At 41.1% G+C, this 26599-nt stretch overlaps 1 protein-coding gene across 3 annotated transcripts in view; it reads left to right on the forward strand.

Annotated features, from left to right (window-relative positions):
• ASH1L (ASH1 like histone lysine methyltransferase) overlaps positions 1-26599 on the forward strand; it is a 155310-nt gene that overhangs the window by 121073 nt on the left and 7638 nt on the right. For all 3 annotated transcript variants that reach the window (XM_073323624.1, XM_073323625.1, XM_073323626.1), the window contains 15 exons: positions 3142-3215; positions 4801-4846; positions 5098-5206; positions 8885-9091; positions 9747-9893; positions 10983-11091; positions 11273-11434; positions 11630-11724; positions 15267-15424; positions 16546-16698; positions 17156-17210; positions 17314-17446; positions 18003-18251; positions 18687-18773; positions 19411-19501. In XM_073323624.1, coding sequence (XP_073179725.1) covers positions 3142-3215; positions 4801-4846; positions 5098-5206; positions 8885-9091; positions 9747-9893; positions 10983-11091; positions 11273-11434; positions 11630-11724; positions 15267-15424; positions 16546-16698; positions 17156-17210; positions 17314-17446; positions 18003-18251; positions 18687-18773; positions 19411-19501 — 1875 coding nt within the window. The remainder of the gene's footprint in view (positions 1-3141; positions 3216-4800; positions 4847-5097; positions 5207-8884; positions 9092-9746; positions 9894-10982; positions 11092-11272; positions 11435-11629; positions 11725-15266; positions 15425-16545; positions 16699-17155; positions 17211-17313; positions 17447-18002; positions 18252-18686; positions 18774-19410; positions 19502-26599) is intronic.

Genomic DNA, 26599 nt, shown 5'->3' on the forward strand with positions numbered 1-26599 from the left:
TAACTACAGAATAGTGTTACAAGGTTTAATTCTCTGCCAAATAACTTTTCTAGTGCCTGCTTAATGAGGGCTGGAGAACGTTCCATATTCTCCAGGCTCAGTGCCAGGGCACTTGAAAGGGCCTTTTGTTTCACTCAGTGAGGTCATAGAAGTGAAAGCAAATTCCCAGCAGATTTAGCTGTTTCCTGGAACCTGCTAAGGATAAAAAAAAGCTTTGAAAATAAAAACTAATTTAAGAGTAAGTTGTAAGGAAAACATTACAATTTTTATTTTCCAGTTTTCTCAATGATGGAGGTATGCATTTGAATCTAAATGAAACCACAGAAATTATTGCTAGAGGAACATGAAAGGGCTTGATTAGACCCAGGAAAGCCAGGATGTTTGGGCATTGGGCTGACACTTCATCTATATTCACCCCTTTTGGTTTCAGATCTGTGCAGCAGTATCCCAACAAATGACAGGACAACATTTTAATCTTAATTTAAAAACTCCTGGTGTTTGCAGTATCAAACCCTGACACTTGTAGAAGCCAGGTTCTTAATGGCAGAAACTCTATGCACACCAAGAAATTGAACTATTGCTGAAAATGTTTTTTCAATATCATGTCCCCTTGAAACGTTATTAGGAATGGCCTTGTCAAATCTACACTTAACATTTAGGCCACTGTCAATACCAGTTCATGGAAACCGATTATTGAAAGTCATTTTCAGCACTCGTTCGTATTCTTAGGGTGTAATGGGCTTAAGAATTAGTACATTAGACCCTAATGGATTCTCCTGACCCCTCTGGTCTATTGTGTAAATTAGGCTTGTGGAAACTTTTTGTATATATTTGTTATCTGTGCTAGATCATTCTAGTTCTTTGGGCACAGTAATGAGAATTAAGGAGAGAGTATCAAACTTTATTTGAGATTTCCTAATTAGAAGTTACTGATGAATAATGTATGAGACAGTGCTTCTCTCCTCTAGTCAGATAGCTGTTTTCCTTAGTAAGTCTCCTTAAGTAACTTCATTTCTGGAAGTTACAACAGATTTGTACTGTGTAGTATCTGTGTCCTCTACTAACTGTTTGACACCAACTTTTGAAATAGGAAGGAATATCTCTTACACAAAAGCAGTGGGATGGGCTGTAGATACCTCTCCAAAAAAAGAACACTTGTACAACAGGTTTTATTCAGGTTTCAGAGTAACAGCCGTGTGAGTCTGTATTCGCAAAAAGAAAAGGAGTACTTGTGGCACCTTAGAGACTAACCAATTTATTTGAGCATAAGCTTTCGTGAGCTACAGCTCACTTCATCGGATGCATACTGTGGAAAGTGTTTTATTCAGGTCACTTATACTGGTTAGGAAAGAGGAAGTGATATGAAGATGTGGAGCTTGGAATCAGGAAGCACTTCATATATACTGGAACCCTGCACTGCATAGGCAGATACAATTATTTTTAGAGATCTCCTTGTTAAATTATGCAGCATAATGCCAGTAAAAGAGCCATTCACTGTCTCATTGGTTAAGAAATCAAGTCTGGGCAGAGTTCTGGAATTCTTGTCTAGATACTTGAGAACCAACCCAGCCACTGTCTCGTCTCTCTTTACAAAATGTAGTTCAATGCAAACTGTTCAGTCTCTTCCAGCCTCCTCCTCTCTTCATTGTATGATTTAGTAAATCAAAAGTGCTTAAAGAATTCCTCTTTTCTTCCAACATCTTTTTTCATGTCCTATAATAAACAGTGTACGCATAGTAATTATGCTCAGTTTGGTAAAATAAGTAGGGGGAAAATGATCCTTCCTGAGAAAATATAAAGTAAAATAGATTGAATGCTTAAGAACACTATTCATTTTCTACTTGCCATATTTTTAGTACACCCACTTGAATTGCCCTCCTAAGTGCTGTATACTGGGAGCAAGGGGAGCACTGAAGGGGACTCAGATGATTCTTAGGAGCATCCAACTGAGTACTTTATCAGATGACTTGGTCAGATTTTCCAGAAGAATGTGCAGAAGGGAGAGTAACAGTTGCTTGTTTTACAGACATCTCACATTGATAGGAAGTACATTTTTAATGAGGATTGGCAAAATAAATTCTCCACAATGTTTCTCTGACATAGAGGGCAGGGCTTCATGGATCAGAAAATTTCACTTTGAGTCAGGCTGGGAAAAAATCCAGGATAGTCCCACCTTTTGGAAACTTAACTGAGATCCCATTTCAGTACATTCATAGGTGGGGGGAGGGAGGGAGGAGAGACTCACCCTCTACATACTAGTACATTGTTTGGGGAAAGAGGATTGTGAAGAGCAAATGCCAGAATGAAGTCCTGACCGAAAAGCACAACTTTGGAAATTGCAAGTGGAAAAGATCTGTTACTGCACTCTTGGGTCACCAGGACCCCACTCTACATAGTGTCCCAGTAATAACATTGAGATGTTACAATGTGAAAAATACTGCAAAACCAGAGTAGGTACCTTCTTGGGGAAAATAGATTTTTGAAGATTAAAAGGCAAGTCTTTTTATATCTGTAAAATGTATTCTGGCCTTCAAAGTTGCTCGCTTTACAATGACCTCTCCTGTGAGAACCCCCGCAGAGATCTTGGCATTGTTGTCAGGAGTTTAGCTGCAAACATCAGAGTTTTATGATCTCTCTAAGGTCAGTCATCAAAGTACAGTTTAAGACCCCTCTCCACAGAAAGCAGAGTGCCTTTCCCCTCTCACCTTCCCCAGCAAGCCAATCTTCATATTTGGAAGTACAGTTTATGTGACCCCACTTAAGAGATTAATGGAAAAGATCTGTTACTGAACTGTTGGGTCACCAGGACCCCACTGTACACACTGTCCCTGGTAATAACATTTAGGATGTTATAATGTGAAAAAACCTCATTCAATACCCATAAGAATAAACCTATCTGTGACACTAGAGGAAAGCCAACAACACCAGCATGTTGCGATGCTTTTGAAGGATTCTTTACTGACATGTTTCCTGTGTTGCCCCTAATAAACAAAATGTTCTTTGAGGATTTCTGCTATTCTGCCTTTTACTATTTTCAGAGATTTGAGGGGCTCTGTCAGAATTTGGGCTCTGTGCCCATTCATGATCCTCTTTCCTCATGAGTATACGTGAATGAGTGACATATAATCAATTTTGTTTCAGGGAAGTATCTGAGACAGAAGAGAATAGACTTCCAGCTGCCGTACGACATCCTCTGGCAGTGGAAACATAATCAGGTACAAGACAAAAATGTTACTAAGTGCCAAGATTGCATTCAGAAATTCTAGAAAGAGACTAGGGTTCTTACACCACAGCTACAGTAACATTTTCTGAATATTGGTAAATATTCATGTTGACATTAATGAGAAAAAATAATTTGCATATATATATTTAATGTGGACAATTTCCATTTTCCCCTTCACTGCAAAATAGCAGCAGTCTACTGAGTTTCTGAAAAAGCCCATCTTTAATTTTGCTATGGACTTTTATTTTGGAGGCCTGCTTACTTTTTATAAGGATCTTGTTTTAGACGCGCCTCAGGAGAATTCAGATGTACTGCCAACAGCACTGAGAAATTTCAGGCCTTGTTTTTCTTGAATCAGTCCCAGCAGAATGGAATTTATTTTTTACTTGCAAGCTGAAATTTTCATATTGAGGGGTGTGCAGAGAGTGTTTAACAGTTACACACTTTAAAGATCTTTAAAAAGAATGTAAGCCTAAAAATAGGGATTTCTTTTCTTTTCCTTAACTGAGAAGTCTCCACCAGTGATTTAACACAGGCAGGGTAAATCCATCTCCAGCTCTACAGCAAGAAATGAGCTCTAGGAGATGTAATCTCGCCATGTAAGTGAGCTAAACAAATTCCCACGGTAGTGTGGCTGCAGGTGCTCATCAGAATACCACCAAAGTCTAATCTTAAAAAAGTGAAAGCTGTTGACATTCTACTTGGGGAGAGTTCCTGGCTTTGACTTTAAGATTAGCTACCTCTATCAATATCTTATCTATATTATAATATTACCTAGTTAAAAATGGTATGCACTCCTCATGCACCTAATATCTGAACACTTACAGAATCATTTTGTTATATGATGTCTGAGACAGTTGATACTGAAAGGGGCTACTAGTGCAGTACACACAGAAAGTGAATTGTAATTATTCTTTTAAAATACAATTAAAAGGAGAAGCAATTAATGTTACTATATATTAAATTATAAGCTGAAATCCAGTTCTGTAATAGCTTATGTAGAAAATATGTAACAGTGGGAACTCCGTTTTATCTCCTGTCCTCTCCTTATATATAGCAAATTATTCTGACTAAAGGATCTGCATTTCCCTTGGTTCCAGCCCAGAGATCTTGGGCCTGAGTTCTGATTCCCCCTCCTTACCACTGTACTGAGTATGAATATACTGCTCTACCACAAGAGCAGGTGCCCATACTCAAAGTTATTTTAAATAAGTATTTTTCTCTGCAATGCTGAGGGAAATATTACTATCCCAAAAAGCTATGTCTGTTTCCATAGATGTTCTGTTTGACTTTTCCTGATTGCTGTGTCAGACAATATGGAGGAATAAACCATGTTGGAAATTTTGTTCAGTGAGCTCTCTAAATTTAGGTATTTTTTATTCAGATACATTTTTAATCTCTCCTCTGATGTGCGTACACAGAGAAATAGCCTGAGCTGATCTTTATGCATATATTATCCAGTAATTAACATAAATATATACATATGAACAACATGCCCATCATTTTCCTGACACTTCTGAATGTCAGCTTCAGTTGTTCAGTGTATTAAGTAAGAATTTTCTTTTTCTTCCTTTTAGTTGTACAAAAAGCCAGATGTCCCACTTTATAAAAAAATCCGTTCTAGTAAGTAACTTTATTAATTATTATTATTTATTGTATTTATTACTTTATAGTGGGTGTCATTATACATGTGCCTTTCACTAAGCAGTGTAAGTATGGAACTTTGACATGACTTCCTCTCTTCCACCACCCCTCTGTTCCATAAAAGACTGGCCGTCCACCTTCTTCTCAGGTTTCTATCATTGGGGTGAAAGCATTTCAAATAGCTGTTTTATTCTGGAAAAATTATTTCTTTTCCTTTTTTCTTTTTCCAGACGTCTATGTAGATGTTAAGCCTCTTTCTGGCTATGAGGCCACCACCTGCAATTGTAAGAAACCAGATGATGGCAATGGAAAGGGCTGTTTAGATGACTGTCTTAACAGGTAGGAAATGTGCTGATTAAGCAGAATAAGGGAATTCCCCTGAACAGGCTAATCCCCATAAACTGATACTATTTGAAAGTTAAAGAGATGTGCTGGGTGTGATCAGAAGCTCATCAGTCTGAAATGATCCCAGTACAACAAAGTGTGGATACAGAAGCATATAGCATAGTTTCCTTTACTAGCTACCGCTTTAATAATAAGAGAGCATGCTATTTCTTTCCCTTCCTCAGGCAGGAAAGCAGTCTATTGGGCTGTGCTTGAAGCTTTCAAAGACCCATGTTATTCCATGGACAATAGTAGAAGCCATTCTTTTGATGTTTCCTTTTGAAGAACTTTAGTTTGAGGACTGGAAGGAATCTCTCAGTTGTTCTGAGGTCATATCTATGTTCAGAAAAGAGCAGTTGCTGATGGAGCTGGAAATGGATGACTCGGGAGGGAAGGGAAGGTATGAAGAAAGAACAGGAATCCCATGAGGAGAAGAGACACGGAATGTAGTAATTATCACAAAGAGAAGAGCCAGGAAGAAAGTAAGAACAGAGACACGTTATAGGGATTTTGGATTCCATTCATGACTACCCAGAACAGTTCTCTGTAGGGAAGAGCATGACATTTCTTCAGTCTTAGAGACTAGTAATCAAATAACATCTTCGACTAATTTGCCATTTCATTATGATTAAATCAACTTTGCTTATGAAAGTTCTTCAGCTCTTGTGTGCTAAGCACAGCTCTAGTCTGCATAATCATAGAATCATAGAATATCAGGGTTGGAAGGGACCTCAGGAGGTCATCTAGTCCAACCCCCTGCTCAAAGCAGGACCAATCCCCAATTAAATCATCCCAGCCAGGGCTTTGTCAAGCCTGACCTTAAAAACTTCTAAGGAAGGAGATTCTACCACCTCCCTAGGTAACTCATTCCAGTGTTTTACCACCCTCCTAGTGAAAAAGTTTTTCCTAATATCCAACTTAAACCTCCCCCACTGCAACTTGAGACCATTACTCCTTGTCCTGTCATCTTCTACCACTGAGAATAGTCTAGAACCATCCTCTTTGGAACCACCTCTCAGGTAGTTGAAAGCAGCTATCAAATCCCCCCTCATTCTTCTCTTCTGCAGACTAAACAATCCCAGTTCCCTCAGCCTCTCCTCATAAGTCATGTGTTCCAGACCTCTAATCATCTTTGTTGCCCTTCGCTGGACTCTCTCCAGTTTTTCCACATCCTTCTTGTAATGTGGGGCCCAAAACTGGACACAGTACTCCAGATGAGGCCTCACCAATGTCGAATAGAGGGAAACGATCACGTCCCTTGATCTGCTGGCTATACCCTACTTATACATCCCAAGATGCCATTGGCCTTCTTGTCAACAAGGGCACACTGTTGACTCATATCCAGCTTCTCATCCACTGTCACCCCTAGGTCCTTTTCTGCAGAACTGCTGCCTAGCCATTCGGTTCCTAGTCTGTAGCGGTGCATTGGATTCTTCCGTCCTAAGTGCAGGACCCTGCACTTATCCTTGTTGAACCTCATCAGATTTCTTTTGGCCCAATCCTCCAATTTTTCTAGGTCCCTCTGTATCCTATCCCTACCTGCCACCGTATCTACCACTCCTCCTAGTTTAGTATCATCCGCAAATTTGCTGAGAGTGCAATCCACACCATCCTCCAGATCATTTATGAAGATATTGAACAAAACCGGCCTCAGGACCGACGCTTGGGGCACTCCACTTGATACCGGCTGCCATCTAGACATGGAGCCATTGATCACTACCTGTTGAGCCCGACAATCTAGCCAACTTTCTACCCACCTTATAGTGCATTCATCCAGCCCATACTTCTTTAACTTGCTGACAAGAATACTGTGGCAGACCGTGTCAAAAGCTTTGCTAAAGTCAAGAAACAATACATCCACTGCTTTTCCTTCATCCACAGAACCAGTAATCTCATCATAGAAGGCGATTAGATTAGTCAGGCATGACCTTCCCTTGGTGAATCCATGCTGACTGTTCCTGATCACTTTCCTCTCGTGTAAGTGCTTCAGGATTGATTCCTTGAGGACCTGCTCCATGATTTTTCCAGGGACTGAGGTGAGGCTGACTGGCCTGTAGTTCCCAGGATCCTCCTTCTTCCCTTTTTTAAAGATGGGCACTACATTAGCCTTTTTCCAGTCGTCCGGGACTTCTCCCGATCGCCATGAGTTTTCAAAGATAGTGGCCAATGGCTCTGCAATCACAGCCGCCAATTCCTTTAGCACTCTCGGATACTTTAGGTTACCAAAGAGGTTATCTTTTTTAAAAATGATAATTTCATTAATTTTCCATTGTTCCTGAATCTAAACGACACCCTATCTCCCCAGTGCTCCTGTCCCTCACAGCTCTCCTGCCATTCAACAAAGTGAGATTAGAAAAAATGAAATTTTTCTAAGAATTTATTTAAATTTTCTAATGTTTAATCCCAGAAAGTGTGAAAAGATCAGGTCTTCCTGTTCAGCATAACACATCCCCCAAATGAAGCATCTGCAGTTTACTCATCCTCCTTTGAATATTGTCATAGAGTCCACTGCCCTTTCCAGTTCAGGCCTGTATTACAGCATAACTAGAAGAATTAAAATGGAACACTGTACCAAAAATGTTGTTGTTTATCATCCCAGAAGCAGAGCCAATCCATAATCTCCTTCTCAGGATTAAAACCATAGCATTCTCCCAATGGATCATTCAACAAGGTGGGGAAAAAATGTTGGCGACTCTGAAAAAAACAGGTTGCACAAATTTATAATAGGTATCCAGAGATTAGTGTAAGGGATTTCTATACCTTTTACTAGCCAGTCAAAATGCAAGAGATATTGAACCTGATTCTTTTCTCCATGATGTGACTTTGTTGAAATTGCACACCAGCTAAACTGACATAAAAGAGTGGAGAATCAGGACTGGACTCTGTTGAAATGCTATACATAAATTATGCCACGTGCCCCTGTAAGAAGCATAGTAGTGGTAGAGCTGAGCAGGAAATTCTTTTCTGATCCTGGGAAGATTTTTCAAAATCTCAAAAAATTCATCCCCAATCAGAACTCAAAATTCAAATCTCAAAAATGTTTACAAATTAATCTGAAAAAAAAACATTTTAGATCAATCAAAATGTTTAATTTCAGTTTCGACCTTTTTATTTAAACAAGACAATTGTATTATAATTAGTTTAACTTTTGAAACAAAAAGGCATTTTGAACCTATAACCATAAGTTTTCATTTTGAAAATATTGAAATGAGACATTTCCAGATTTTCTAAACTTGTTTCCAAAAAATTTTTGAACTGAGAAATTCACTGAAACCAGTCCTTTTCCAGGAACAATTTCTGTTTTGATAGATTGCCATTTTACAACCAAAAAAAGCTGTGTCAAAAATTCCTAGTCAGCTCTAATTAGAGGTTTTTTTGGCTCTGCATCTTCACTTGGATGTGTAGACCTACAAACTTCCATGTGATAGACAGCTCATTGTATTGCTACTTCTGAGATAGGAACTGGGACTGAGATAGTATCAGTTTTGTGACAGAGGAAGGAAAGGGTATCCCATTGTCAGAGATTTGGGGAAAAGTGACCCCTTTAACGGGATTTACTGCATGTTTTGCTTTGACAGCAGCTCTCCATGTATGTTTACCATTTTCTTTTAGCTTGTTTGTCTTTGATTTTAGGATGATCTTTGCTGAGTGTTCCCCTAACACTTGCCCTTGTGGTGAACAATGTTGTAACCAGCGGATTCAGCGGCATGAGTGGGTGCAGTGTCTGGAACGTTTCCGTGCTGAAGAGAAAGGATGGGGTATTCGTACCAAAGAGCCCCTGAAAGCAGGACAGTTTATCATTGAATATTTGGGAGAAGTTGTTAGTGAACAAGAATTCAGGTAGAAACTTGTAATTACTGTTTCAAATGGCAGACTCACTAAGTAGCTCTGAGAACACGTTATCCCCTATAGGGAATTAGTTACTAAGTATGAGGAGGGAAAGAAGGGACAGTATTTTTCTATCCACTAGCACCAGGTAGAACCCATAGAATTTATAATTTTAATCAATAAACTTTTCTTCAGTCAAACTGAGAAAGGTGATTAGCCTCTGCAACATAGTGCCTGCAACATCTGTTCTGTAAATGCCCAATGCCACAAGTGAATATGAATTTGATACAGAAACAAGCTCTGTACAGGATTCCAATTGTACTTGCACAGTCCTCTTCCACATGCATGAGACAAAGATGAAATCTGTACAATTAATTTGCATAACACGAGACAGCATGGTCTGGAGGGAACAGCTCCCAAATTCTAATCCCAGCTCCGTCATGATCTTGGTCAAGTACGCTGCCCTTGTCTGTGCTTCAGTTACCTCATCTGTAAAAACAGAGATGACAATGCTTATCCTCTATCTCTGGATGTAAATGTAAAGTGTTACAATTGTCTCTCTAAAGCCACCTCCCAGAGTTCCTGCACACTCTATTTCCATAGTAACTATGTGTCTGCTTTGCTTTGACAGTTGGAATCACAAGAACTTTCCTGTGTTGCTTTCTAGGAACCGGATGATTGAACAGTACCATAATCATAGTGATCATTATTGCCTGAACTTAGACAGTGGGATGGTGATTGACAGCTATCGCATGGGCAACGAGGCTCGATTTATCAACCACAGCTGTAATCCTAACTGCGAAATGCAGAAATGGTAAGAAACAAATACTCTACATGCTGGACCTCTGGCTATATCCGTGGTTAAAATGTAGATAGGATGAGCATCTTAGAGAAGTTGGTCTCGAAATAGGGAAAAGATGAGTTGGGCAGAGATTGAAACAACATCAAAATATTGACTAAGGATCTTGTATTGTGTAAGATTTGTATTGCTGTCAGGTAATGTCACATCTGAGGCAGGCTGCTGTCCTACATGGATCTAAATAGTCTGTTCTGGTATGGAAGCTCCTACATTATGTATGTCATGTTGTTATGATATAATAAATCATTAAGACTAGATGGTGCAGTAAAATAAATCCATATGCTTTTCCCCTCTGGCAGTTCAAATGTATTTGTGAGTTAGGATAATAGTAAAATAGTCAGAATTTACCACTATCTGTGACCACTATTCTCTACTTAGGAAAGACCCTAGTGTTAGGATAGCAGGAAATACAGCGGGTAGGGATTGAGTGTATTAGCAGAGATTTGCAGGGGTGGCTTTAAACTGGAATGTTGGGTGAGCATAATAGGCTTTATAATAAGGATAGCATGGTGTGGAAGCTTGCCATGCTTGTCTGTACCTAGTGCAGCTTTACCCAGTGCTAATTAGTTTTTCCTTTATATGAACATGAAAATTCAATACAGAAACAATATGGAAAGTAATATTATTAATAGATATATTCAATGATAATGTGAGGTCAAGTGTTAGTTTCTGGTTCAGAATGAAGCCCTGAAAATAAGTGAATTTTGGTGCGGGGGGGTGGTTTTTTAATTTGTGGTGCCTCATGTGATTTGTGACTCCTCTCACTTTGAAGCCACAATTTCCTGCTCTTTGTAAGTGAAGTATACATTTAATGTTCCTTGAAGGGCTTTGTAGGGAGAGGGATAAGCAGGAGAGAATGGTAAAAATGAGGAATGTTTGGCTCAAGGCCCGATGAAAATGCTGTTTCCCACCTCTCAACGCTTGCACTGTGTGGACAAGCCTAATTTTGCCCCAGCACCAATTCTTTTGGCCACCACCTCCAGACCTTGCGGCCCCTGTACGATGATAAAAGCCAGGACATTTTTCATTATATTTTCTCTACAGGTCTGTTAATGGTGTCTACCGGATTGGGTTGTACGCACTTAAGGACATGCCTGCTGGTACAGAACTGACTTATGACTACAATTTTCACTCATTTAATGTTGAAAAACAGGTGAGGCTCGCACTACTAAACCTAGATGAGTCTCACAAAAGATGAACAATTCTGTGCAGATTAGGGGTTATTAATAAGGCCACACTGTGCTATATGTGCGTGAGCTGGTATTTGGTAATACTGACAGATTTTTCCATTGTTGTGATTTTATTAAAAAATAATTCTTCTTTTTACTTCAAAGCAACTCTGCAAGTGTGGTTTTGACAAATGCAGAGGAATAATTGGGGGCAAGAGTCAGCGAATGAATGGACTCTCAGGCAAAACCACCCAGCCTGTAACCACACACAGAAGGCCTGGACGATCGAAAGAGAAGAGAAAGTCAAAGCACAAACTAAAGAAGGGGGTGAGTACTGTAGCCAAGTCTTCTTTCATAGACAGGTTATAGGGAAGTCAGTTTGTTTCAGCCAGACCAAGGTGAAGCATATTTGTTATATATGTGCATAGAAAACTGGAGAAACAATGTTCAGAGATTGTTACTCAAATGAATTGCCATACCATTTGTCCTTGGTTTTTCTCACCAGAATTATCTATTTTACAGAGGGGCCACATTCCAGAGGAGACTAGTGAAAGTGTGAACACACCAACCAGGTTGACCCCACAGCTTCAGATGAAGCCCATGTCCAACAGAGAAAGGTAAGGAAGGATTTCAGTGTTGTTTTTCTCCCTGGCAATGCAGGATTGCTGTAAAATCAAAATGAATCTTTTCTCCATAAAATAAGGCATCACAGAATGTCCAGTTGAAGAAGAAGGGGTGCTGGGATCTGTGTTAAATAGATTAAATATTAGGATCTGTTGTGGATCAGATAGGATCTGTTGTCCTTAATCTGAAATTGTGGCATTGGTCTTAGAACGGCCTTTCCAATCGCTGTTTTCGCTGTTTTAGAATGGGTCATTACTAGTGGGGTGGAGAATGCACACACTGCATCAGTGTTCACATTGCTCCTGGGTAATGTGTTACTAAAAGTTACTCCTGGAATCAGGCACACCTGTTCAGACCAGTGTGGAATGCCTCAACCTGCTCTCTGTTTCTGCTTTGCTAAGAGCAGATCCCCTGCCAGAACAGCAGCAATCAACATGAAGTGCTGGTTTGAGTGGAACCAACCACACAAAGGTTCTTCCTGTGCAACTAACAAAATTCATTGCATTAGTATGGCTGGCAATGAGTAGAACAGGGCAGGCAGCAGTTTGGCCTGATGCATTGATTAAGACCTCTTTAGAAAGGAAAATAGTAGGGAGAGAATGTGTAATGTTTTTTATGAAGCATATATTAAAAGTGGGGAGAGATGTGCCAGGAGAGCAAGTTCTACACCTTAGCATTGTTCACCAATACAGTGGTGGAACTGTCAGGGCACAGATTACCATCAGGATGAGGGTGTAAGGATCCATGGAGTAGAACCTGGGTCTGAAGAGCCTGGGACAGCTGACATTCCCACAGTGCCACCAGGGGGCCATTCAGATCCATGGCCAGGGAGCACTGTAGAGAGTAGGCACCGCAGGAAGTACTGCCCAAGGGACCCAGAGTGACAGTACCCTACGGCCCTCTGCCAAACGCCCTATTTAACCCTGGAGGGTGTCAGACTGGTGGAGCTGTCTGACTTTGGGCCTGCTGCAATTCCAGACCTTACCACAGCTTCTGATCTGTGGTCTCTGATCCCAGCATGACTCTGACCCTGACCCTTGCCTCCTGACTCCAGCCTCCTACTACCTGCAATCTCCAGACTCAGACTCCAGCTTGGCTTTGACTCTGACTTCAGCCTGGTACTATCTCTGGTCTCTGACCCTGGCCTGACTTTGATCCTGACTCATGCTTATTGAACCTGGCTCTAGTGATTCCTCCAACCCTTGTTCATGTCCCTGACGTGTGGACCCCAGCCCAGCTGTGATCACTAAGCCAGACTGCCTGTTCCCCAGTCCCTTACAGTTTGCTCAGATCCACTTTCTGACCCATTCCACAGACCAACAGGACCACCTTAAACTCAGTCAACTACTTCTTCAGGCAGTCAGCATAAATAACGCAGGGTGGCAGGCATGATGTGATGTCAGCTCTTAGACCTTTTGGGCAATCAGTAGCTGCAATCTGCAGCAACTGCAAGTGGCAACCAAGCTATAGTCCCTAGTAAGTGGAAAGGAAAATAATGGCCCCTTGCTGGGAATACATGTGTTTCTTGGGTAAAGTTATCATAGGGTAAATACTGGTAAGTGCACAGCCTGTACAAATTATGCTGCTGAAAATCAAAGCTGTGTAATGTAAATAACCTTCCTTTTCATGGAAAGAATGTGACTGAAAATAATGAAACCTACTTCATAACTTCCAAAGATACCCCATTGTGAGTGGGGACACAAAGGAAAAGAGACCCTCCTCATACTGATGCTCCTTACCCAGAAGCTAGAATTCTGTCTTTAAGGTAGTCCCTCCAAGAGAGGCTATCAGGATTCACAAAGCAAGATAATAGAGTGACTGATGCAGGACTCAATTAATAAAGAATTAAAGGAGGATAATATAATTAATGTCAATCAACATGGGTTTATGGAAAATAGATCCCATCAAACTAACCTCATACCTTTTTTTATGAGATTACACGTTTGGTTGATAAATATAATAGGGTTCATATAATATGCTTACACTTTTGTAAGGCATTTAACTTGGTACCGCATGACATTTTGATTAAAAAATAGAAAGCTATAAAATTAACATGGCACACATTAAATGGATTAAAAATGACTAAATGGATAGGTCTTAAAATGTAATTGTAAATGGGGGCAGTCACTAAACGAGTGTGTTTCTAGCGGGGTCCTGCAGGGGTCGGTTCTTGGTCCTATGCCATTTAACATGGTCACTGATAAAGTTTGCAGATGACACAGAAATCGGGGCAGTGCTAAATAATGAAGAGGACAGGACACTGATACAGAGCAATCTAGATCTTTGGTAAGCTGGGTGCAAATAAGCAATATGTGGTCTAATATGGCTAAATGTAAATGTATACATCTAGGAACAAAGAGTGTAGGCCATACTATAGAATGGGAGATTCTATCAGTAACTCTGAAAAAGATTTAGGGATTATCAGCTGAACATTAGCTATGGCCAAAAGAGCTAATGTGATCTTTGGATACATAAATAGGAATCTTGAGTAGAAGTGGAGAGGTTATTTTACCTCTGGTTTTGGCATTAATCTGACTGCTTCTGGAATACTGTGTCCAGTTCCAGTGTCCACAATTCAAGAAGGAGATTAATAAAGTTGAGAGAGTTCAGAGAAGAGCCACAAAAATGATTAAAGGATTAGAAAAGTATCTTCTAGTGATGGAGCTCCTTGAGTCTATCTGTTTAGTTTAACAAAGAGAAGATTAAGGGTCGCCTTGATTGCAGTCTAAAAGTACCTACATGGTGAACAAATATTTAATCAACAGCTCTTCAGTCTAGCAGAGAAGGGTATAACACTATCCAATGGCTGGAAGTTGAAGCGAGACAAATTGACTGGAAATGAGCTGTAAATTTTTAACAATGAGAGTAATCAACCATTGAAACAACTTCCAAGGGCCATGGTGTATTTGCCATCACTGTCAATTTTTAAATCAAGAGCAGTTGTTTTTCTAAAAGATCTGCTCTAGGAATTAGTTTTGGGAAGTTCTCTGGCCTGTGTTATATAGGAGGTCAGACAAGTTGATCACAATGGTCCTTAGAATCTATGAATCTATAACCGTGTTATCAGCAATCTGATGTGTTTAGGAATTATCTCTCCAAGAGGTATTACAGGGGTGACAGAACAGAAACTTGAGGGATGCAGCATTTCAAACTCTTCATTGCTGGACATGCACTTACTTATCATTACCATTGTCACTAATAAGAACCACACTACTGGAGGGCAGTTCCAGACACACCATCATCATCACTTATTTACCATTTCAGTAACACATGATCAGCCATGTCAAAAGTCACCAAGAAAACAAGCCTTAGACTGTCATGAGCCCATCTGAAAAAAAGGGCTCCCATCACTACCTCAGTTGGAGTTCTGGCGTGCTGCATAATAGATGATATTAACTGATTAATAGATTAGATCCCCACAGTACTTCCAAATAGATCAGGGAATATCTAAGCTGTTGCCTTCTTTCTTCTGCTTCCAATAGTCAACATTAAGACAGTGAGGTGATTTGAAAATGCATGTTTTTAATTTTTGCAGGAATTTTGTGCTAAAACGTCATGTTTTTCTGGTACGGAATTGGGAGAAGATTCGGCAAAAACAAGAGGAAGTGAAACATGTCAGTGACAACATCCACTCTGCATCATTATATAACCGCTGGAATGGAATCTGCCGTGATGACGGCAACATCAAATCTGGTGAGGCCTGCACAGTCTCCTGCTGTTACCTCTTTCTTCTGGGGGACCTAGTCAAATCACATTGGTATGAAAGTTTACAGCCATGGATAATTCAAATCAGTTCACAGATCCAATAGAAAGTTACTACCAAGTCCAAATAGGTTTTCAAATACTGATCGGGGTGTTTATGTACAGATCTGTTTTCAGTGTCACTCTGAGTGAGGAAAAAACTCCCTCTACAGGCATATTTTTTTATTCTTCTTCTTTATGAAGTTTTACATTTTCCTCTGAAGCATCTGGTATTGGCCATTGTCAGAGCCAGGGACTGGACTGGATAGACCGCTGGTCGATTCAGTACAGAAATTCCTGTGTTCCCGTGCAGGATCCTGAAGGCTCACAGCTCCTACTGGAAATGTTATTGTTCATTTGGAATTCCTGTCCCCTCTCCCCACAGGTGATTTTTCAGAGAAGGAGAAACCTGATGTGGCCATTTTAGGGAATTGGCATAACAGCATAAATAATGCAGGGCAGGATTGGTCCTTAATGAGAAGAGAGCTGCTCAGCACCTGCAGCAGCAATCCATGCTAACTCTGAGAGTTCTCATTATCCTCATAACAGTGAGGATCTCTGAGTTTAGGTCTTTGGGAAACAAGGTTTTCTGGCTTGCCATCTGTTATGGGGATGGGACATGTGGCGGCCAAAGGAAAGCTACAAACCCCTCTCCAAAACACCACTCCATTCAGAAGATCAGATCCTACCCTCAGTTATACCCATGCAACCCCATTCCAGCTTTTGGCTCCCCTCTGGCGGCTAAGTGAGAAATTGGGACCCACATGCCTTCGTTCACATTCCCTAGTTTGTTCTGGTTCCTTTTTTCCCGCTCTAGCAACACAACATAGCCATAAATCCAGCTTAGCTGGCTAGAGCAGCACAAAACAGCCAGAGACTACCAGTGAATCTGACCCTTTACTTTTTATTGTAACCCAAATCAGTGTCAATGCTAACAGGAAATATGCTTCTGAACTTGGTGCAGGAGAGGAGACACCATCTGGCGTCATCTTAAGTATTCAATTTGAGAAGGACATTAGTTCCTCTTGAGGTAGAACTTCTGTATAAAGGTTGTTCTTTGTCCGTTCTTTCAGATGTCTTCATGACCCAGTTCTCAGCCCTGCAAACCTCCCGTTCTGTGCGAACACGGCGCTTGGCTGCAGCTGAAGAGAACATTGAAGTGGCTCGTGCTGCACGCCTTGCACAAATCTTCAAGGAGATATGTGACAGCATCATCTCCTACAAAGGTGAAGCAGACACTCTATCAGCCTGCATTGAGATCTGATCACTCTTCAGAACACAGGGATGAGGGTCATCAGAGCATAATGTATTAAAGAAGAATATATTTATTTCAGGACTTCAAACAACCCCTTCTCCATTGCCCCTGATCCTACCGCCAGCTCCACCCTCCATTTCCCACAATCTCTTCTCCTGCTACCACAGGTGGGGCTGTCCTACAAAAGTTATTTTGTATAGATTCAGCTCTATGATTCAGTGTGCAAGATGCTGCTGCAGTGTGAACTGATCTTCAGTGCTGTACACATAAAGAGTACCCAACAGCCAGTTCCTTAAAATATCCAACAATTCCTGTTCCCTGTGTCTGAGGGTGAAAAAGGGGCTCTCTTTAGACTGAGTTCACTGTTTACATCTCTTGTTTAATTCTGATATGGCAAAGCACTGTTCAACTCTGTGCTTCCTTTACAGACTCTTCCAGGCAGGCTCTCGCAGCTCCACTGCTGAACCTTCCTCCAAAGAAAAAGTAAGTTCTTGCTTCTCAGACCAATCTGTAATTTTATTCTAACCGGTTTGTGCATCTTTGACGTGTTGGTGAAAATGACACTATAGATTCCCTCCTCTTTTAGAAATGCAGATTACTATGAGAAGATCTCTGACCCCTTGGACCTTGCCACCATTGAGAAGCAGATCTTGACTGGGTATTATAAAACTGTGGAAGCTTTTGATGGGGACATGCTGAAGGTCTTCCGGAATGCTGAGGTGAGGATGCCAAGCCGTAAAGCTACAGCACAGGCACTGTGGGTGTGGCCTGAATTAATGGTCATGGCAACAGAGGTTCTTGCAACAGAGAGAGAGAGAGTCATATAACTCTCCTCTGACAAGGCAAGTGAGTGCAGAGAGATGACACTGGTAACTTGTTCCCTTCACCCTGCTCTCTCAACTTGTTCCAGCTGCATGGTGCCAACAAAGTAAAGGCTTGTGAATAGTGTGCATCTTTCCAGCCTGAAGAGACCAGGGTGCTTCTCAAGGGAATTAACTTGTACTTCAGGGGCATTCAGGGATAGCCAGGGCACACGCACCTGCCTCTAAGTCATATGGGGCAGGCCCCAGAGGTACACAAGAGCTGGCTGGGCAGGGACATCTGACCCAGAAACATATGGCAGTAGGTAGAGTGAATATATCTACCCCAGAGGTACATGAGGCTAGCAGAGCAGGCCATCTCCCAAGAATGCACGCTGAAGTGGGCAGAGTGGATGAATGTGCCCAAGGTAGGGGGTGTTTAGAAGAGTGAGTTGCTTCTTTTGTTTGTATTCAGAAATACTATGGCAGGAAGTCTCCAATTGGACGTGACGTGTGCCGACTACGGAAGGCATATTACAATGCTCGCCATGAAGCTTCTGCCCAGATCGATGAGATTGTGGGGGAGACAGCAAGCGAAGCCGACAGCAGTGAGACGTCCATCTGTGAGAAGGAGAATGGGCATGAGAAAGATGAGGATGTAATCCGCTGCATCTGTGGCCTTTACAAAGACGAAGGACTCATGATCCAGTGTGACAAGTGCATGGTGAGGGGGAACAAAAGGGAGAGGGAGTGTCCAGCTCCACCTTCCCCATGGTGAATAGTTACTATATCCACAGCTTTCACACAGCTGATACGGCAGAGTCCCACTTCCAGATCTCCCTTTTCTCTCCAAAGAGAATTTAGCACTGCTGTTTCCACACAGGAAATGCAAATAAAATGACTAGAGATAGGAGCTAACACTTATGAAACAGCCAGCAATACATTTATTTCGAGACGTTAAAACTTCAGCAATGATTAATAAAAACCACAGCATACGGATCTTATTATCTTTTATCTGACAATATGTGAAATATTTCACAGAAAGCCCTGCATTTCTTTTTGGTTGCTTGTTCTTATGCTCTCTTAATCTGTCTCATGAGGAGATGTGTTTTATTTACAAATTATAATCCATGTCTTCCTAATCGGGATTTCTTTGTAGGTTTGGCAGCACTGCGATTGCATGGGTGTAAATTCTGATGTTGAACACTACTTGTGTGAACAGTGTGACCCTCGATCCGTGGACAGGGTAAACTATTTTCAGTTGCTCTTGCTCTGATGTAACAATCACAAACTGTAATACTTCTTGCATTTAAATTATTGCATGTGCCAATTAGCCAGAGTGTAACTAATCTATGGAGTTAATAAAGAATTAACTCTTGTTGCTCTCAGCTTTGTGCTGGCCTGCAAATAGTGTGGGATCAGTTCACAGTTCTCTCTCTTGGGCTAGCAAAGGCAGAAAGCAAGCTTCTGAAGCAACGCATGCCAGGTTTTATCAACTGCAACAATAATCAAGTTGGGAGCAGGTTAGTAGCCAGAATCCTACATCTCCTACCCAAGGAAAAGAGAAACTGCACAGAAGAGTTTCCCCTTTTTCCAAGGCAGAAGAGTCTGGTTAGGCCAGTATAGAATTGTGAGGCCCAGAGCTTTTGACAGCTCAAACATGAAAGGAAATGCGCACCTGAGGCTCTCCAGCTTTACATTACAATCTCCTTGAGTCCTCTTTAATTCTGTTAAATATTAATTCTTATTCTGTGTCCAGCTCTACTGAGCATGTCCAAAAGTGCAGCATATATGGTTGGCCTCTGCCCCGGTGCTGGACAGATTGTAAATGATGTAATGAAAGGGTCACCCCATCTCACCAGTTCATTTCTTTCTTTTGCCAGGAGGTCCCCATGATTCCTCGTCCCCATTATGCCCAGCCTGGCTGTGTTTATTTCATCTGTCTGTTACGGGATGACCTGTTGCTGCGCCAAGGTGTGTGCATTCTCTGTGACTGCTGTGATTTCCATCAGAAAGGAAGATACAAAGAACACTCTGGTTTGACCTTGATTCAAATATATGCATCTTTCATATGAATATGAAATCATGCTCTTAGCTATTACACAGGTGACACATAGTGAGGAGGCTGAGATGATACAGACTGATTGATGGGTAGGCATTACGTTTCTTTAGCAGAGGCACGAGCTTCCTTCTGGCCAAAGAGAGAAAACTGAGGCAGCTGCTGGGAGTTAACAGGAAAGAGCAAGTCCAAGAAGGAAGGCATGGGCTCAGACGCACTTTGGTACCAAGCTGAATAGATCATAGGACCATATACGCTGGACACGGAAAAGACCTATTAGATCATCCATCCCCTCCTCTGCTCCTCACAGTGTATACTTCTAGTAATTGTTTCAAAGCCCCAAGCCCTGTAGGGGTCAGATCTCATAGAGGTCTCTGTCAGGAGACTTTTCCTGATATTGAACCTGAATTTTTCTTTTTCTTAATTTCACCCCACAGATACAGACAAGGTTAGAAAGAGATCCATACAATATAAAGAGAACTGATCAAGAATGAGTTAAAAACCAGTTGGTATGTTTATTAAGGGGTGTGGGGGGATGGGAGACTTTTCAGGAGACCAGGAGCAGTGCCTTCTCCATCCTTTGTGTGGGACTCTGGAATGCTCATTTCCTCAGCCTTTCTTAGAATCCCTCTGCAGCAACCATCTTGGCCACACCAAAGACATTTGGTTTCCTCTTTATGTTTTGGTTTCTGTCATTGGGTTGCTGATTGGGCTTCTAGGTTTGTTCCTTCTCTTTCTTCTCTGTTTCAGCTAGTTTTTTGTCTTTTTTTAACACCCAGAGTCTTATTAATGTACTGAACCAATCTTGAACCACCCATTCAATACAGAGCTGTCAGAATAACAGCACGGCACAGATTTTCCAACATACAGAGCTAGGAAACTCTGCAATTGGAGTTGTACTCTGTAGAATGAACAGAAACTTCCATACCATAAATTCACCAATGGCCTGAGATTTGCACAGCTCTTGGGACACCCCAGGGAGCAAGAACAGTGGCACAGAAGCTGTCCCCTTGCACTCTCACAGCTGCAAACTGCCTTTCAGGGCTGAGGGGGAGTTATTCCTGTTTCATCTATGAGTAGAATCATAGAATATCAGGGTTGGAAGGGACCCCAGAAGGTCATCTAGTCCAACCCCCTGCTCGAAGCAGGACCAATTCCCAGTTCAATCATCCCAGCCAGGGCTTTGTCAAGCCTGACCTTAAAACCTCTAAGGAAGGAGATTCTACCACCTCCCTAGGTAACGCATTCCAGTGTTTCACCACCCTCATAGTGAAAAAGTTTTTCCTAATATTCAATCTAAACCTCCCCCACTGCAACTTGAGACCATTACTCCTCGTTCTGTCATCTGCTACCATTGAGAACAGTCTAGAGCCATCCTCTTTGGAACCCCCTTTCAGGTAGTTGAAAGCAGCTATCAAATCCCCCCTCATTCTTCTCTTCTGCAGCTCCCTCAGACTCTCCTCATAAGTCATGTGTTCTAGACCCCTAATCATTTTTGTTGCCCATCGCTGGACTCTCTCCAATTTATCCACATCCTTGTAGTGTGGGGCCCAAAACTGGACACAGTACTCCAGATGAAGCCTCACCAATGTCGAATAGAGGGGAATGATCACGTCCCTCAATCTGTTCGCTATGCCCCTACTTATACATCCCAAAATGCCATTGGCCTTCTTGGCAACAAGGGCACACTGCTGACTCATATCCAGCTTCTCATCCACTGTCACCCCTAGGTCCTTTTCCGCAGAACTGCTGCCTAGCCATTCGGCCCCTAGTCTGTAGCGGTGCATTGGATTTTTCCGTCCTAAGTGCAGGACCCTGCACTTATCCTTATTGAACCTCATCAGATTTCTTTTGGCCCAATCCTCCAATTTGTCTAGGTCCTTCTGTATCCTATCCCTCCCCTCCAGCGTATCTACCACTCCTCCCAGTTTAGTATCATCCGCAAATTTGCTGAGAGTGCAATCTACACCATCCTCCAGATCATTTATGAAGATATTGAACAAAACCGGCCCCAGGACTGACCCCTGGGGCACTCCACTTGACACCGGCTGCCAACTAGACATGGAGCCATTGATCACTACCCGTTGAGCCCGACAATCTAGCCAGCTTTCTACCCACCTTATAGTGCATTCATCCAGCCCATACTTCTTTAACTTGCTGACAAGAATACTGTGGGAGACCGTGTCAAAAGCTTTGCTAAAGTCAAGAAACAATACATCCACTGCTTTCCCTTCATCCACAGAACCAGTAATCTCATCATAAAAGGCGATTAGATTAGTCAGGCATGACCTTCCCTTGGTGAATCCATGCTGGCTGTTCCTGATCACTTTCCTCTCATGCAAGTGCTTCAGGATTGATTCTTTGAGGACCTGCTCCATGATTTTTCCAGGGACTGAGGTGAGGCTGACTGGCCTGTAGTTCCCAGAATCCTCCTCCTTCCCTTTTTTAAAGATTGGCACTACATTAGCCTTTTTCCAGTCATTCGGGACTTCCCCCGTTCGCCACGAGTTTTCAAAGATAATGGCCAATGGCTCTGCAATCACAGCCGCCAATTCCTTCAGCACTCTCAGATGTAACTCGTCCAGCCCCATGGACTTGTGCACGTCCAGCTTTTCTAAATAGTCCCTAACCACCTCTATCTCCACAGAGGGCTGGCCATCTCTTCCCCATTTTGTGATGCCCAGCGCAGCAGTCTGGGTGCTGACCTTGTTAGTGAAGACAGAGGCAAAAAAAGCATTGAGTACATTAGCTTTTTCCACATCCTCTGTCACTAGGTTGCCTCCCTCATTCAGTAAGGGGCCCACACTTTCCTTGGCTTTCTTCTTGTTGCCAACATACCTGAAGAAACCCTTCTTGTTACTCTTGACATCTCTTGCTAGGTGCAGCTCCAGGTGCGATTTGGCCCTCCTGATATCATTCCTACATGCCCGAGCAATATTTTTATACTCTTCCCTGGTCATATGTCCAACCTTCCACTTCTTGTAAGCTTCTTTTTTATGTTTAAAATTAATTTTGGGTGAATTGAAAATATGCTTTGAATTTTGGGTCCAATTGAAAATATGCTTAGAACTTAGTCATCTGAGCCCTGGCTTTGCAGACAAGCTCTCCCTGTGTCCAGAGGTCAGTGAGGAAATGCATTTGAGCCACAGCTCTCCCCGCCACCGATCTGGTCATGTTTCTACTTCAGGATGCTCTAAGAGGTGAGAGTCATGTACAGTAGATGCTGGAGTTGTTCTACTCTCTCCCTGTGGGTGGCAGAGGGGACTAAAGTTGCTTCTCTGTCTTTAAAAGCTGAAACTTTATTAATTTAATATGTCAAAGCTTTTAAACATTCTCATTTGCTTCCCAGTGTTCAGCTGGGTAGCCTCTCTCAGCATGGAAGGTTTGCCTCTCAGGCCTTTTAACAGGAAAAGGTGGTGTTCCCTGAAGAAAAGCCCTTAACTCCATGTGCCAAAGGGTTTAAAGAGAGGCCTATGGCAGCAGGGCATATGTCAGGGCTACACAGGAAAAGAGAGCTTTCATTTTTATGTCTATCATTTCTTGACATATTGCAGTGTGTGTGTGTGTGTATATATATATATATATATATATATATATATATATATATATATATATCTTAGTTACTACGGTGATGGGCAGCAGTGTAAATCCCTGAAATAGATTTGGGAGGAGGAGTCTCAGAGCCCCTTTTTAATATGTACAAATTTGACAAATGATCTATTTAACTTTTTACATTTTTTTAATGATCTATTTAACTTTTTTTTTTAATTTTAATCCTAAAATTGACTGAAAAGGCCCAGGGATCCTGAAATCTTTCAGGTCTTCATGGAACTTGACTTCTCAGACTACAGCCCTAGTTGTCGGGCATCTCTTGTGTGAAGCTTTGGAAGTAACCAAGGCACAGGCTGAACCTACTCTGAACTGAAGTCGGAGAAATTAGCTGAAAAAGCTATTTTTTCCCATCCCAGATTATATCAGTCTGTGGGGAGAATACAAATGGATAGTGGGTTTTGCAAACAAACACCAGTTTCTGTCTGCATGTAAAAAGGGTTCAGCTTTGCAGGGCCACACACAGAACCACTAATTGTCTTGGGCTGAAGAACTTGCTCTCCTGGGGCTTTCACAGCTTTTCATTCATTGTGAATGGATTCAAATACAGTTGGAAATATCTTTTAAAATATTGCACATTAAATCCTGTGGCATTTTGAATGACGCTGTGCATTTCTCTAGCATTCTCGCTTGCTCTGAGTTCTGGGCCACACTCACTTCCCTACTGTTTCTTCCTTTCATTGGTAAAGAACAAGCAGAAGTTCATGGAACTGTCCCATGGTTACACTGAGCAAAGAGTCACAATTCTCAAGAATGTTCCCTTTGCTTGGCCCTCTTTAATCCATTTCCCCTGAGCTGCATGCATCTCTCAGGAGCTTTACTCCTGTTAGAGTTCTGAGAGTAGTCAGAGCTTAGTGCTTTTTGGATCAATGATCTACTTTCTCATCAATTATCTGTTCTCTAGGTAGTCTAGAGAACATTACAGTTATGATTACAAATTTGAATAACGTTTTACTAGCCAAATCCTCTTTTGTGGTCAGTCCTACCCCCTATGATAATTTATTTTTATTTTCTCAAATGTTGTAGACAACAGGGAGGAACTCTTTATTAGACCTTGTCCTAACAGATAAAGAAGAACTGATAACTGAGCTAATAATTAATAGTAGCTTAGGTGCACATGACCATGACTTGGTTGCATTTATAATGTGAAAGCAGAATAAAGCGCACAAGTAATATATATACTTGGTACTTTAATGGGGCGAATTTCACAAAGCTGAAAACAGTTATGAGCTCAATCAGCTGGGAGGAAGAATTTAATCAGAAAAATGAGACTGATAATTGGGAATCATTTAAGAACTCCTTACTAGATCCCCAATAAAACACAATTGAGGAAGAAGGCTGTGCTGATTATAAAAAACAATCTGGTTTAGAAGGGAGTGAAGGCAGCTGTTTTTTTATAGATAGATTATAGATATAAAATTGGAAAAAAGGGGAAGTTGATAGTAATGAAAATAAATCAGGAGTTCAGAATTGTAGAAAATTGATAAGGGAAGCAGAGGGACACAGATAGAAATCTATGGCCAGCAGAGTTAAGGACGATAAGGAGAAGGGATTTTTTAATATATAGGAACAAAAAGAATACTGACAATGGTATTGATCCATTACTAGATAGAAATGATAGAATAATCATTAATAATACAGAAGGGTTCAATAAATATTTCTGTTCTGATAGAATGTGTCATGAAGAAGACCAAGGCAATCTGACCCTTGTTCACTGGCTCTGCATTAGTTGTATTTTACTCTTTCAGAATTAAATATGGGGAAAAAACATGATATAGTCTCATCATGTGGTGATAGCACATTATTGTCAAACAGAAGCTACTGAAGTTAAACATTTTAAAATCAGCAGTTCCAGATAACTTGCATCCAAGTATTTTAACAGAGCTGGTTTAGGAGCTCACTGGACCATTAATGTTGATTTTTCAATAAGTTTTGGAGCATCAGGAAAGTTCCCGAAGACTGGATAAAAGCTAATGTTGTATCAGTTTAACTGATCAGTTGTATCAGGATAAACAGGATGACCCAGGTAATTATAGGCCTGTCAGCCGGACATCAATCCCTGGCAAGACAGCGAAGCGCCTGATACAGGGCTCAATTAAAAAAGAATTTAAAGAGAATAATGTAATTAATGTAAATCAACATGAGTATATGGAAAGTAGATTGTGTCAAACTAACTTGATATCTTCTTTTGATAAGTTTACACGTTTAGTTGATAGAGGTAATAGCGTTAACATAATATACTTAGACTTCTGTAAGGTGTTTGAGTTGGTGCTACATAATGTTTTGATTAAAAAACTAGATTAAATTAACATGGTACATATTAAGTGGATTAAAAACTTAACAGGGAATCTTCATCGGTCAGGTGTGTTTCTTGATTTGGGATTGGTTCTTGTCCCTATGCTTTTATCAATGACTTGGTAGAAAATATAAAATCCTCACTATAAAGTTTGCAGATAACATAAAAATTAGGGGAGTTGTAAATAATAAAGAGGACAGGTAGCTGATTCAGAGCACCATGTATCTCTTGGTAAACTGGGTGCAAGACAAAATATGTGTTTTTAATATGGCTAAATGTATACATCTAGGAACAAAAAACATAGGCTATACTTACAGGATGGGGGACTCTATCCTTGGAAGCAGTGACTGAAAAAGATTTGGGGGTCATGATGGATAATCAGCTGAACATGATCTCCCAGTACAACGCTGTGACCAAAAGGGCTAATACGATCCTTGGTTGAATAAATCGGAGAATCTCAAGTAGGACTAGAAAGGTTATTTTATCTCTGTATTTGGCGCTTGTGTGACCATTGCTGAAGTACTTTGTCCATTCCTGGTGCCCACAATTCAAGAAGAATGTTAATAAATTAGGGTTCAGAGAAGAGCCATGAGAATGATTAAAGGATTAGAAAACATGCCTTATAGTGAGAGATTCCAGGAGCTCAATCTATTTATGTTAACAAAAAGATAATTAAGGGGTGACTTGAGTAAAGTCTATAAGTGTCTACATGGGAAACAAATATTTAATTATAGGCTCTTCAGTCTAGCAGAAAAAGGCATGACATGATCCAGCGGCTGGAAGTTGAAACTAGACAAATTCAGACTGGCTGTAAGGAGTAACTGTTTGACAATGAGGGTAATTAACCATTAGAACCATTTACCCAGGGTCATGGTGGATTCTTTATCACTCACAATTTTGAAATCAAGAGTGGATGTTTTTCTAAAAAGATATGTTATAGGAATTACTTTGGAGAAGGTCCATACTTGTGTTATACAGGAGGTCAAACCACTGATCACAGTGGTCCCTTCTGGCCTTGGAATCAATGAATCTGTCGTCACATTTGGCTGGGGACATAAAATTCAAGTTATGTTTCATTCTCTGCTAGTAGAATGTGTCATGAAGAAGA

Source organism: Lepidochelys kempii, chromosome 24 (genome assembly GCF_965140265.1).
Source record: "Lepidochelys kempii isolate rLepKem1 chromosome 24, rLepKem1.hap2, whole genome shotgun sequence".
Classification (NCBI taxonomy): Eukaryota; Metazoa; Chordata; order Testudines; family Cheloniidae; genus Lepidochelys; species Lepidochelys kempii.